The sequence below is a fragment of the Zootermopsis nevadensis genome, unplaced genomic scaffold (assembly GCF_977971745.1).
Source record: "Zootermopsis nevadensis isolate Lab colony 2312 unplaced genomic scaffold, Znev_1.0 Znev_ptg000020l, whole genome shotgun sequence".
Classification (NCBI taxonomy): Eukaryota; Metazoa; Arthropoda; class Insecta; order Blattodea; family Termopsidae; genus Zootermopsis; species Zootermopsis nevadensis.
In genome coordinates, this window is record NW_028259152.1 from 7,779,153 (window position 1) to 7,792,109 (window position 12,957).

General features: G+C 40.3%; 1 protein-coding gene across 1 annotated transcript; it reads right to left on the reverse strand.

The window, feature by feature from the left end:
• Positions 1-1,910: 1,910 nt before the first annotated feature.
• On the reverse strand, positions 1,911-8,728 carry LOC110832431 (uncharacterized). Its single transcript, XM_022069426.2, is given in 4 exon segments — positions 1,911-6,635; positions 7,599-7,714; positions 8,463-8,517; positions 8,610-8,728. Coding segments are annotated over 2 exon segments (3,990 nt in total). The 5' UTR covers positions 7,666-7,714; positions 8,463-8,517; positions 8,610-8,728; the 3' UTR covers positions 1,911-2,712.
• Between the last annotated feature and the right edge of the window lie 4,229 nt (positions 8,729-12,957).

The following is a 12,957-nucleotide window of genomic DNA, read 5'->3' on the forward strand; positions in this document are numbered from 1 at the left end:
CATATTCGACATTCAGTGTGTTTTCATTTGATTCAAGTTCTGTGGTTGAAAGAGCGTCGGTTAATTCAGACGTGGATAATGTTCACGGTTATGCGTGAGTTGTGAGATTTTAAGTTCTAAAATTGGCGAATACGAAGATGACTATTTTCTGTGATGTTTGCCCACATAGTCGTAGAAACTGGCCGACGTGCTTACTGCCTCCATCGTCAGAGCGGTGATGAAAGCAGAAACACCTTTGAAACGAGACCACATCGCGCGTCACCCAAGAATTGTGCATACATAACAATAACCGTTTGCTGCGGTAAAGCTGTAAAGGGATTTTTAGTCGCATTACATATATTATAATACTGACTGTAACTGTGAGTGCATATTATTTATTAATTATCATAACCGTTTTTATGGTAAAGGTGTTAAGGAATTTTTGGACTTGGGATCTGCACAGCTTCAGCAAAACCACTGTCTCCTACGTCTCACTAACAATTGTCTTAAACCGTAGTTATCCTGAAGTGTGTGCAGTTCTTCGCGGTTATTATGTCGCACGTGCAAGAATGTTAGTTTCTTTAGATGCAAATGTGGAAAGGTACAGGCACTAGACAGGTTCCCAGTTTGTTATTTTTAAATAAAAGGCCAATTAACCCGCGGCTGCTACTAGTAATTTTTTAAGTTTCTGGGATTGTAACGAATGTTTTGAATAGACTATAGTTTATTTATTTTAAATTGTTTAAAGATTCATATCAAAATAAGTCTTTATGTATACACATCTTCTATTCGCTACTTTTCCCCGAAGCAAGAACTAGTATGCAGCAGAACCTCACAACTGCACACTGTAATGACGAAGACTTGAAACTAGGCCTGACAGTTTAACATTTAGTATACAATCTCAGTATCACCTTATGTAATTATGCGTTCGTTACGTGCCGTAGCAGAGGCGTCTAAACGGCAACCAGGTCTGCTTTCTTCGTAACTTGAGAGATACACTGTGCAGTGACACGAAAATCTGGTGTAACAGTGAAAGCGTTAAGTTTATTAATAAAATCTTCTCGGGCAATCAGCCGCGTCAACTGGTTACCGTAGTAAACCGACGTTTCGGGAACCAACTCTGTCCCCATTATCAGTGTTCTGGTGACATCAGTCGGTTTACTAAGATAACCAGCTGACGCGGCTGATTGCCCGAGAAGATTTTATTGATTAAACTCGCCGCGAAAGTCTCAAATCCTATATCGTTAAATTTATACTAATCATATGCATGCATAATAATGTTTGTGAAATAGAAGTAGCGTTAATTGTTGAAAAATGCTATGAAGTTGTCTAGTTGCTCAACGTGTTGCCAGATATGTCGGAATTCGAGTTCTTGGCTATTTCTGCCACTCGAATATCTGCCATAGAAGCTTTTTGGGAAATTTATGTACACAAGAGACACGCTATACCCACATACAGAATTTGTATAAGGACTGTGAAGTGGCCAATGTGTGTAGTATGTGATGCTTCGGAACCCTGATTTCATTTATATCTTTGGTAGAGACGTGAACTGAACCACACTGTGGTGGGAAGAACCGCTTGTGAAATCAGGACGTGTCATCCTGCTGTCGGAATAGACAAATTCGTAGCAAACGTGGAAAAACACAAAACGATATAATTTGTAGCGAACGCTGTGAGCGTAGATTGGAATATGAAGATTAGTGAACGTGTAGGGGATGCTGGGGGCGGTAGGGGCGGTGAGGTTGTACGGGTCAGCTCCCTGTGGGGTTCGAAGGCTAATCATGAGCCGGCGAGCGTTATTTCCGGCCCGCTTGATTGCGCAGTGTTAATCAAATATAGTTCCAGTTTTCGGGGTCATAACTTTTCCATATTCCCGAGCTGCTAGACGCTTCTACCGGCTGTCTCCAAATAAAACTTACCTCTACAGGATGTCTTCAAAGTAATACATTTTATGCATTCTTCGTATACACTGAATGAAATGAAAGCGTTAGAGGTAGGTCCTCTATGTCTTTCTGTCTGTCTAATGTCCACGAGAATGTTGCGTCTTTAAAGTTCTGCATCGCTTTCAGATTCATGCAATCAGTGTAAAGCGAAGCGAAGCGGAGTAGAGTAAAGATGCCCTCGGTACTCAATTAAGAATAACAACATCAAAACGTTTGGAGAATGGAGTTCAACTCATTCTTAGTCTCTTCTCTTGAGTGACCAGCTTCATTTCCCGGCAACTTTAAAATAATAGTAATATAAAAATATAAATCAGCAAAATTACTCTCTTCCCAAGTACCACTCAAGTACTTCACTGCTTAACCCTTCAATTTTATGACTGAAGGAACAGTATATGAATCATATGTAAATGTTGGTGGTTTTACATGTGAAATCAACCTGCGTGTCGTTGGTTACACCACAAATGTAGGCCAATTGTATGGGTGGCTTGGATGTAAAGTCTCATGCATTCTAGGCCACGACACTAGATTCGGAGGGGGGGGGGGGAATTCAGCTTCGAACAACAACCTACGTGCCAACCAACGAAAGATCTCTCTGAAAATTTAACCCTGGTCGTCCAGTCACTTTTCTTGCTGAGTTAAGTAACAGCTCATAAGATACAGAAAATACGTGAGGCGTTGCCTCCACTGTACATCTTCATGACGTGGTACTTATTCAGAGAAAAATGCCAATAAAAATATCTAATTTTCCTTCTTTAAATTATTTGGATCAATGGGTTCACCACTGAAAGCTTCAATTTGTGCCATGGGTGATCACAACCCCATCAGCAATGTTGGAAACTTTGCACCCTCGTTCCCGTAAATATTCCACAACTGCCCCCACATCCGTTCTAACGTCCCTCACCTCACCTTGCGCTCTGAAGAAATTAGAATCCTTACCCCCAGCGGCGCTGATGATGGCCCAATCAAGGGCTGTCCTACCCACAGTATCGTATCTGTCCAATCTGGCACCCCCTTCCTCCACCAGCATGCGGACAACATCAACGCAGCCCTGATTGGCCGCGTGGAAGAGGGGTGTCCAACCGTTGTTGTCTCTACTATTGCAGTCCGTACCTTGTTCTAGAAGCCACCGAATGATTCTCAATCGCCTGCTGGCTGTTGCGACATTTAGGGCAGTCAAACGCGCGTCAGTAAGTTGCTGGTCCATATTTACACCAATACTGGCTAGGAACTTGAGCAGTAACAAGTAATCTTCACCTGCAGCCTCGTATATGATAGGGCCAATGTACTCGGAGTCATGTACCCTCTGCCTAGTTAGCACCAAGTCACTTATGTCAGCGTTATGTTCAAGTAACCGCTCCACCACAAACCAGGACCCTGACTTCTCGGCGTAGCGCAGTGGATTCCACTGCAGTACATTGTCCGGCATGTCTAAACAAGCGCCGTGTCCCAAGAGACTCTCTGTTATCTGCTCAATCATATATACCTGACCTTGTGACGCAATAAGGTGGAGAGCAGTTCTGCCACCTTTGTCCACAGCATTGACGTCACATCCTTTCTGGAGTGCAGCTTCAACACTTTCGGCATCCCAGTTTAACACTGCGGAGTGGAGTTCACTGCCGCTCACTAGGATTCTGTCGAACACATCCCTCACGACACTGTATGAACGGTCGAACAGGATGGCTTCCAGAACGCATATGTTCAACTCGAAATACTTGCTAAACCAGTGTGCTGTAAAGTATTCGGCGAATGTTCGATGCACGAAATAGGGCCGGCCCTCCACCACTTGAATCACTACGCCCGTCTTATCCTTTCCAGCCTGGACCCTCCTTATGAAGGGCTGGAGTCTGACTGCTATCGTCTTATCGTGTAATGATGTTATTACAGCAGAAGGTAGTATCACTGTTAAAGCAGATCTCTCGAAGTTCTTCAGAAAAATTTTTGTCAACAATTCGTGGTCGTCTTGAACACTAGCGTTTGTTATATCGTCCCTCTTCTTCTCTATCTGGTAAATGTGTAGTTTCCTTTTAACAAATCTGTCATACAAGTACAACAGATCCATTTTCTCTGGAAGACTTAAAACTCCGGATTTTAAAGACGTTTCTAAGTTTAGTTCAAAAGCAGTGGCAATCATCGTTATATATAGTGGAAAGCCAGTGAAGTTGCTGTCGTAAATTGATTCACTGACTTTTGAAAGAAGTTGTTTTATCAACGCCTCCAAACGCTTTTCATCTCTGTGTCCAGTTGCTTTGGATTTAAAAAGGTTCAGAAGCATCTTTTCTTGAGCTTCTTGTGAAAGTGGTTTCATAGTAAAAGCCAACACAGACAATTCTTTTTCGAGCCTTTCTCTTACCACTGGACGTGATGTTACCCACACTCTCCCCACTTGAGTCTTTCTAAGTACAGACAGAATATTAGCAGCTTTGTCTGCATGCGTGGGACTAATTTCGTCATATCCGTCTGTCAAAACTGTTACGTTTCCCTTTAACTCTAACGCTTGTTTAAGCATAACTCTATTAAGATCATAGTACTTTGAGCCAGGGAATGCAACAGTGCAGAGGAATTCGAGAACCGTTTCAAAACCGCAGGTTTTTGCATGAATTTTATTCAGTCTCTTGGAGTGCTCATTCCAGTTTATACGCACAACCCATGATGTAGGATCAGCTAATTTTGTGTGATATGCTAGGTGTGTTATGTGTGTTGATTTACCCATACCTGGTTCTGCGACAACCAACACAGTCCTCTCTTCCAAGTCCCAGATCGACTCCAGGTTAACCCCACAGCTCCCACGCTCTATATATTTTGCTACATATTCTTTTTTTGCACGCGTTGTTTTAGTGTCGATGTAATTCAGCAGGTTCTCAGTGCTACAACGTGATTCTTTCCACAGTAATTTGCCGTTATTAAACTCAACCCAGTGCAGTGTCCTCCCATAATACCTCTCGCATAACTTCATGAAACAAGTGTCCAAGTCTGTGCTACTCAGTATAATAAACCTGCTGTTTTTAAAGCCGTCGTAATTTCCCTCCCATGCAGATTTCCCATATTCTTTATTCCAATAGAATGTTCCAACAATCTCCCCTGAAGGCACAATCTCAATAAGATCTTTCTCTTTCATCTGACTCACAGCAAATACGTCGGGATGCGAACCTGGGTTGCACAGGACATTCGACTGTAAATATACCTTTCTCTCTAGGACTCTGGGTGCAAAATACTCCATATTTACATGCAGTCTCTCCCCTATATTGAAAGAATTTTCTTCTGTTATCAAGTCTGTGACTATTTCAGCTCCTAAAACACGTTCCATATCACCATGTCTCTGTAATACACTTCCCAAAGACACTTTACAACCTTGGAAGTCTATCTTCTTGTCAAGGATTATTACTTGTGATTCCTTTTCTAGTTGTTAAAATTTAAATTTGTGCTCTATAAGAACAAATTCTTTCAGTGGCTGAACCGAACAGTGGGTCAGAATTATTACACTTTTGTTGAATGCGACATTTTTGATAATGCCAACAATCTTGAGACACATTTTTGAAATGTGAGGTGCTCGAGTTCTTGAATCACAGTCTACAACAAGCCATTCCCAAACACCTCCTACCCAAGCAAGAAATAGTTCGTCTGTGTGACTCAACAGTGAATCGAAATTCACGAATATGCATTTTGGCTGGGGCAGACAGTCAGTCAGAAGCACACTGCAAAGCATGCATGCGTCTGTCCTCAAATGAACGGCGCGTTCTTTGGATAGTTCGGCGCGAAGCCGTGAGATTTCACTGTCAGAAAACCTAATTCCCACCCTGAGTAGCTTCTTCCTGTATGTCTTGAACAAACTTCTAACGACAGAAGAACAGGATTTGGTCTTGGCGTCCTGTACCCAATTTCTGAGCATTTCCACTGTCATATTTTCGATTCTGTTCCTCCACCAAGTTTCTAAATGCGTTTTAAAATAATGTAGAACTGTCTTGTACATTTTACTGCTAGTTTTTGTTGTGCCGTGTTTTCTTATTTCTTCAGTAATCACGTTATCCAGGTCTCTCTGACCTTTTTGGTCAGTGATTAACACTAACTTTTTCAAGAACTTATTAACCATCTCGATCTTAGCATTCTGTTCGGAAACAGATAAATTGTTAAATTCTTTGCTTTTCTTCACTGACGTTTGTACGCGTGAGTAGACGTCAACTGCCGTGTTATTGTCTTCAGTAAAACTGAACGTTTCTCCTTTATGGCATGTTTTAAGTATCATGTCGATTACTGCACGTTTTCTATTGTGCTGTAATAACTTCGGCCCTAGTTGTTTATTTGTGTAAATTATGAACTCTGAGTTATGAATGGGAATGTCGTTGAAAGTTATACCATGAACGATCTCGTAGAACGATTCGAAACACTGGTGCAGAAGTGGTACAAGGTCTGAGTGCACTAGTTTGGTGGTGTCCGGGTTATCGGTGTGTTTCAGCTGCAGAAAGTACCGCCGACTGCTTGTTGCGTACACGAGGTCGTCAAAGTTGCCTGCGGCTGCGACGTTCGTCGACAGTTGGAAGTCGTCGCCCCGCTGCATACCACGTAGACCAATGACAGCCGCCATCTTAAGCTCGAACTGCTGCCCCCCGTCATGTGCACCACCCGCCCTCTTTGTCAGGGGCTGAATTGTGCGCTGTCTTTTTGTTGGCGGAGGATCATCATCAGATTCGCTGTCACTGTGTCTCCGCCAGCAAGAGTCTGCACAAAATATGAATGTGAGGAAGGCGGAACCCTGTTTTGGTTTTTACGGTTTACAAAAGTGTTCCTCAATCTCTTTGGTGCCGTGGACCTTCTCGTCAGAATTATCTCATAAATTTTGATTAAAGAGAATATAGAATAGTTCGAAGGTATAATTTATTCATCTTTTTATTCAAGTGCGGGAGTAAAAAATGTGATGAAAAAAGTTTAAAACTTGCAGCAATATAGCTTCAAAGAAATAAGAGTGGAATTGTTCACTTGCGGACCCACAGGGATCCACGAATCCCAGCTTGAGAGACACCGGTTTAAAATACATTGTGACAGTTGAGTCATAGTTAAAAATACCACGAAAGTCTTGTTTCAGAGCTAATATCTTCAGTCAGCAGTCAGCATTGTCCTTGAATCTTCATGAATAGGTCACGACTTTATCCCGTGTCCCCCCTCCTTCCCTTCCAATATCTCTTTCATATCTTTAACTCCTTTTAAAGTACTTCGCAGCTCTTGTAAATTACAACAGAATGCTATCTAGTGTCATTACTGAGAACTTGATCAGTCATGCACAACACACAAACATGATCATAACAGTATCCTGTCGTACACAGTATATAAGTGCATATTTAACTAATCATCAAACCCTCTGCTCGACAGAACCTGAAGATACACCAACATTTTACAAAACCCGATATTTTATGCTGTTCAGTTCATATCTTTATGATTTGTCTTCATATAATTTTCCACTTAAACCTAGATTTTCTTAGTATCCACTTTTCGTACGTTTTTCCTACATATAAAATATGTAAATATAACCTATTTAAATAATGATAATGCTGTTAGTCGTGGAAATTTTGGTCATTGAACAAGATTAAAAAATGTTTTTCCTGATATTTTAAAATTTTGTATACAGTAGTAACTACGTTGAATGGGGCTTCTGATTCTCGTTATAGAAATTTAGATAATACTTACGTTTGGTCGCAGGTGGGCAACCAGGAGAACACGCGTTGCAGGATGGTATAATTTTTGTTAGAGACATTCCTCAGGATAGTCGTCGTTCTCTTCTGCAAGTTTTCATTGTCTGTGTTCTGTCGTTTCGAGGTTTTTCGAAAATAACAAAGATTCATATAAATATAGATACATTTAGACAAATGTGTCTGACCCTTCATATTTTCAAGAACAAACTTGGGGCATCACTTGTCTCTAAGCAAGACTAATTAAGGTTGAATTAAATTTAATTATCTCAACGATACGTCTAGAGTTTCATGGCACTACATACGAAATTTAACTGAACACACATTAAGATAAGATATACCTGTTATGGACTATCTTTACTTATAGGAAAATAATGATAAAACCTTGTAAATTCCCAATCAAGATTGACGGGAAAGTTTTCGGTAATGCTTAGAACACATTTTTATAGAAAAGTCTAAGAAAGCAACATAAAAAATTAAAAAGTTAATTTATCTATGCTTGAAGATTGCTGTCGTCTGGATTATTGGGTCGTGAAAACCTCAAATCCTATTTATCTGTGCTCAATTACAAAATATAGTATGATTCAATGTAATGCAAATAATTATTTTTAAAAAGTACCACCGACCAATTGTGTATTACCTATACAGAGTCTTAAAGTCTTGATAACTGTACTGATCTTACGAGATTAGAGCGATTGGTTCACACAGCAAACCAGTGTATACAGGCCTGCGCTAAAATTCAGTGTCTTTGTTTTATTTGCGCTCTGAGTGCTGTATTGCTGACGAAATTAACTATGGCGCCAAAATTATGTTGACAACCGGTAAGGTGATGAACTTGTCCGGTGTTTTCATATGACCTTACTTTTCAATGCTGCTTCGAAAGTGTGTTAGGAAAGTGTGTGTGTTTATCCTCCATTCTGCAAAAGACACGAACATTATTTACATTAATCGGCTGGTAGTCCCCGTGATACTCTGTATGAACATCTTGGTAACTAACCAAATAACTGACCATTTCATTAACTCAATTGCTAGCTTTCCCGTTGCGTACGTATCAAACTATCAAGCGACGGTCCGTATTACAGTGTTTTATATTACACAACTCGCGATACTTTCCGCACACCGCGAACATCTCAGAGCGACTGACTGAATCATTACTTGAGCGTGGCTATCACAAGTTGACGCCTGTTGTAATCTTATCAGTTACATTTTCCTTCCTTTCCTGTGTAACTTTGTGCACGACTGTAAAATCAAGACAGCCTTGTGATCGAATATGGGCATCAATGACGTGAGACGTTCTGACGTGTGTATTGCCACGGCATGCCATCAACGCAGAGGTTGCTGGGAGAACAATATCGCGTCCCAAAACACATAAGTGGTTCTAAACATTCCGATTCAAGAATCGGTAAACAAGCAAAGGCCTCGAGCTTCCTAAGAAATGTACGCAAAGCGTAATAATTCTGGCTCATTCACAAATATTTTACCTTTAACCTGTGTGAATGACAAGGAAATTTCTAAATTGGACATTTCTTTGGATGGGTATTCTTCACCCAAGGACTTGCACTGTGAAAAACTTACAAAGTTTCGATATATAGGACATTCTTTACCAGAACAGAAATATATTTAATAAAACTTCCCAAAGTGAAATATCTGCTGAACCGTTCTCGAGTTGTCACAGGCGTACAGTCGGACAGACAGGTATTAATAGGCGCTCAGCAGGGACAAATGTACCTAAAAATTGACACTTTTATGTGGTGTTAAAATAGATGAGACGCAATATCACCTTCACCCCACATTCACAATCGTAATTTTACGCAAGGACATATGAAATAATTTAAAGAGGGATACAAATTCATCTTCGAAGGATCTCTGGTTTTGTGAATGGCTTAGCCTCAGATTTCTGAGGCGTGCAGCGACCGACCCCCAAAGCTCGGTACTCTGTTCCTCACTTCTCAACATATCACACCATAAAACGTCGCAAAAGGGAGAATGTAAAACGTATATGCCTGCAATTTTTTGAAACAAATTGTTTAGTCGCTAGAAGGAAATGAAGAACACATAAGTCGCCCAAAACAGTGCGTTTGTCACTTGTCATAAAATATTTATTATAAGCGTAAGATAATTCGAACTGACGTTTAGGGACCCGAAGAAAGTAAGCGACACCCGACAGCGGACCGCGAGGTTCCGGTTGAGAAACAATGACACACTCGCACGCTTTAACCCTCTCGCTCACTTACACTCTGTATGAAATCAAAATCTTTCGACGTGAATTTTGGGAACGAAACTGCAGGCGAACGCAAAACCATTTATTGTATCGTAGGGTGTTGTGTCCGATGCCGTGCTCATAATGTGATCGATCCCCTGCACTTTCAGAAATATCCTTCCTTTCGCGAGTCTCCAAAATCGTTTCTTGAAGCATTTACCTTCCTCGAATCTCAGCCTGTTCTAATGTTTACAGATGGCTGTGCATTTCATATCCAAATGTCTTTAATTTATTTAGCGGAATTTATTCACAAATGTTGTTCCGTTTAGTGGACTTTTTTCTTAATGTGATGCTGTAGCTGTGCTGTGCTATATATCTCTTATTATCTTCATCATGCCCTCCAAAGATTGACTTACTACAAGTCTGTTGCAGCTTTAGTTCATCGTCAGATATCTCTTCTTTCTAGTGGGAAGTGATTTAAAATAGATTTTAAAAGTCTGTCACAGGACGATTATTATTATTATTATTACTATTACTATTATTATTGTGGTTATTAATGAGTCCTCAATTTTTCCCACTGTTTGGCCCGATAATAATGACTGTAAAAGACAAACATGCATTTTCAATTATGTATCACTGCAATCCGCCATAAAATAACGCGAATATGGCAGCATCTCTTCAGTCCGTACATCGGCTAATTATGGTATTTATTTTGCGTCACCTGTGCTTACTCATCCAATTTCCCGTAAAATCCATATTTACAAAATATCACGCAAATAACAAACGATTTTTTCCGAGTTTAAACACTACCTTTGCTTTTATGGATTCAAAACATTTACATCTCTTTTCACATTACGTTTCTCGTTAATCAAACAAAAAGCCTATTACAAAGCTTTCACCCAATACTCGAAAGCTTATAGTCATATAATGTTACTCCGCGCAATTAATTAAATGCATTGTGCATTATCCGTATTAAATATGCCTATGGCATTTAAACAGCTCGTTACTGGTAGCACGCCACTGATATTCAATTCCCAGTAACTGGCTTATAAGAAAATAATATAGTGATCATAAATGATCCTACAATCCATGTACCCCACAATCTGAATGCTTAAGATACTCTTCGCATAGCGACCACGTCATAATTTGTATTTTTAAACAAATGATATTGGGGTGACCAAATTAAAAAGGTTATGATGGGCATAACATGCAGCACGTTCAAGAGATGGTAAATGCTGTTTATGTTCCCCGAAATGTCCATAAACAACAAGCATAACACTTACGAGTAGAGAGAAGTCAAGAGGTGAAATGATAATACTTAGGTCGCAGGGGTAGGTCCTGAGCAAGATACAGAATTCATCTTCATCATCATCTCTTTGGGACAAGGCCTCGTGGCTTGTTCCAGTTAGAATTACCTCTGAAATCATGAATCCCTTCAGAAATTTGGCAGAATCGTAGGACTGGTGATCAACTAATCGCATGGCCTCTGCCCACAAAGGACAGCACACGTCCATGCATTGAACGAGATCCCAGTTTCCGAACGTCCAAAGACCCCGCGGGCGCTGAGACCAACTTACGCAATTATTTTTATAAGTTTGCATTGGTTGCACAGTTTTGTATTGCTGAATCTCTCCGTTCTTTCAAGACTAAATTATTGAGAAAGAAGATGGCTGTCTTCTGGGTTGTAGCGCCGTGTAGTCTGGTAGAAGTTTACCAGCGTTTCAGAGGTCCGTACTGCCTCCATCGTCAGGGCGATCGCCATCTTCATACTGCCCGTCTTGAGAACCTCGAATTCTGCTCTAATTAATTAAATTTGGTTTCTACATATGGTTGATTCTGAAAAGTTTTAAGGCGTTAATTCATTTAGGCGGAGGAGTAAGGAGCTGTCGGGCTCAACGAAAAGTATTTAGAAAAATTATTAACTGTGGTGACTTAGTTCTTACACGCTCGAATGGATAAATTCTAAGTCCGTGTGCGTAATTGTATTTATATTACATTGCCAAATTAAATACGCGTCTGATAGGGACTGTACAGTCATAATAAAACACAGTTTGACAAGAACTGTAATAAAGCACATGGTCCGTATAACAATGTGGAAATTCTGTGGTATAACTCATTGTATCTTTTCTGAATCACTGGCCTCTTTCACGTTTTCTATTATAACTTTACTCGTGGAAACTTGAATCTAAACAAACACGTGGGAAGCATGGAAGTCAATAAAGGGTTGGCGACAGAAGTCAGGAAAGTAGGAAATAGAAGAAGGATCAATGATGACATGGAATCCCATTATAGTAAACTTTTCTCCATCCAAACTTCAGACTCAAATGGCATTCCTAGCGGCATGACGTCACATATAATGCAACATACGAATTTGTGGAGCTTTTGTGTTAAAACGTGTTAGTCCGGCTTACAATCTGAAAACAAAATCATACATTTGTGGTTCAGTGATAACCTACTCCATGCACTAGAACACGGAAAACCGATCAGATACGTTTGATTAGCCAGGTCATCATAGGCGTTGTTAGCGCGCTCAGGTTTAACGCTGACCGTTTGTGATCTCTGGCGAAATTAGAAGAGAGATCATAGTTTAGGCTTCAGGGGAGGAGGGACTGCATGGCAATGCAAGCTACCACATTAGCCATCCGTCCATCTTCAACACACTTAGGTTGCTCATCACTCGATATCTGCCTTCTGGTGCCGGCTAAGAGACAATGAACTGCAGTTATTAATATTTTTCGAAAAAGTTCTTATCGACGGCTGAACTGTAAAATAATCGACACTTAAATGACAGCTAGGCCATAAGTTTTTCCGAAATTCGCAAACTAAACTTTGTTTCATTTCTGGACGTTTGAAACTTTAAACACTACCCTTAAAAGTTTTCAGCTACTGCTTATGAGTCCTTATTAAATTCATACGGACGGTATTTTAATGCTCTTCTTCTGAAAACTGAACTTTCCGTCAATTATTCGTCATAAGAACTGTTAAAAACTAATATTTCAGTCGTGATCAAATATTTGAACGCTTAAAATTTGAGTACGGTATTACCAGCAGTACAAGATTTTGTGCTTTGTTAATAACCAATCCACCGAGCGGTGATTCTTTGAAGAGGGTTCATAGTTAAAACGTTGATACTTGGTTATCAACCTTCACAGCCTTA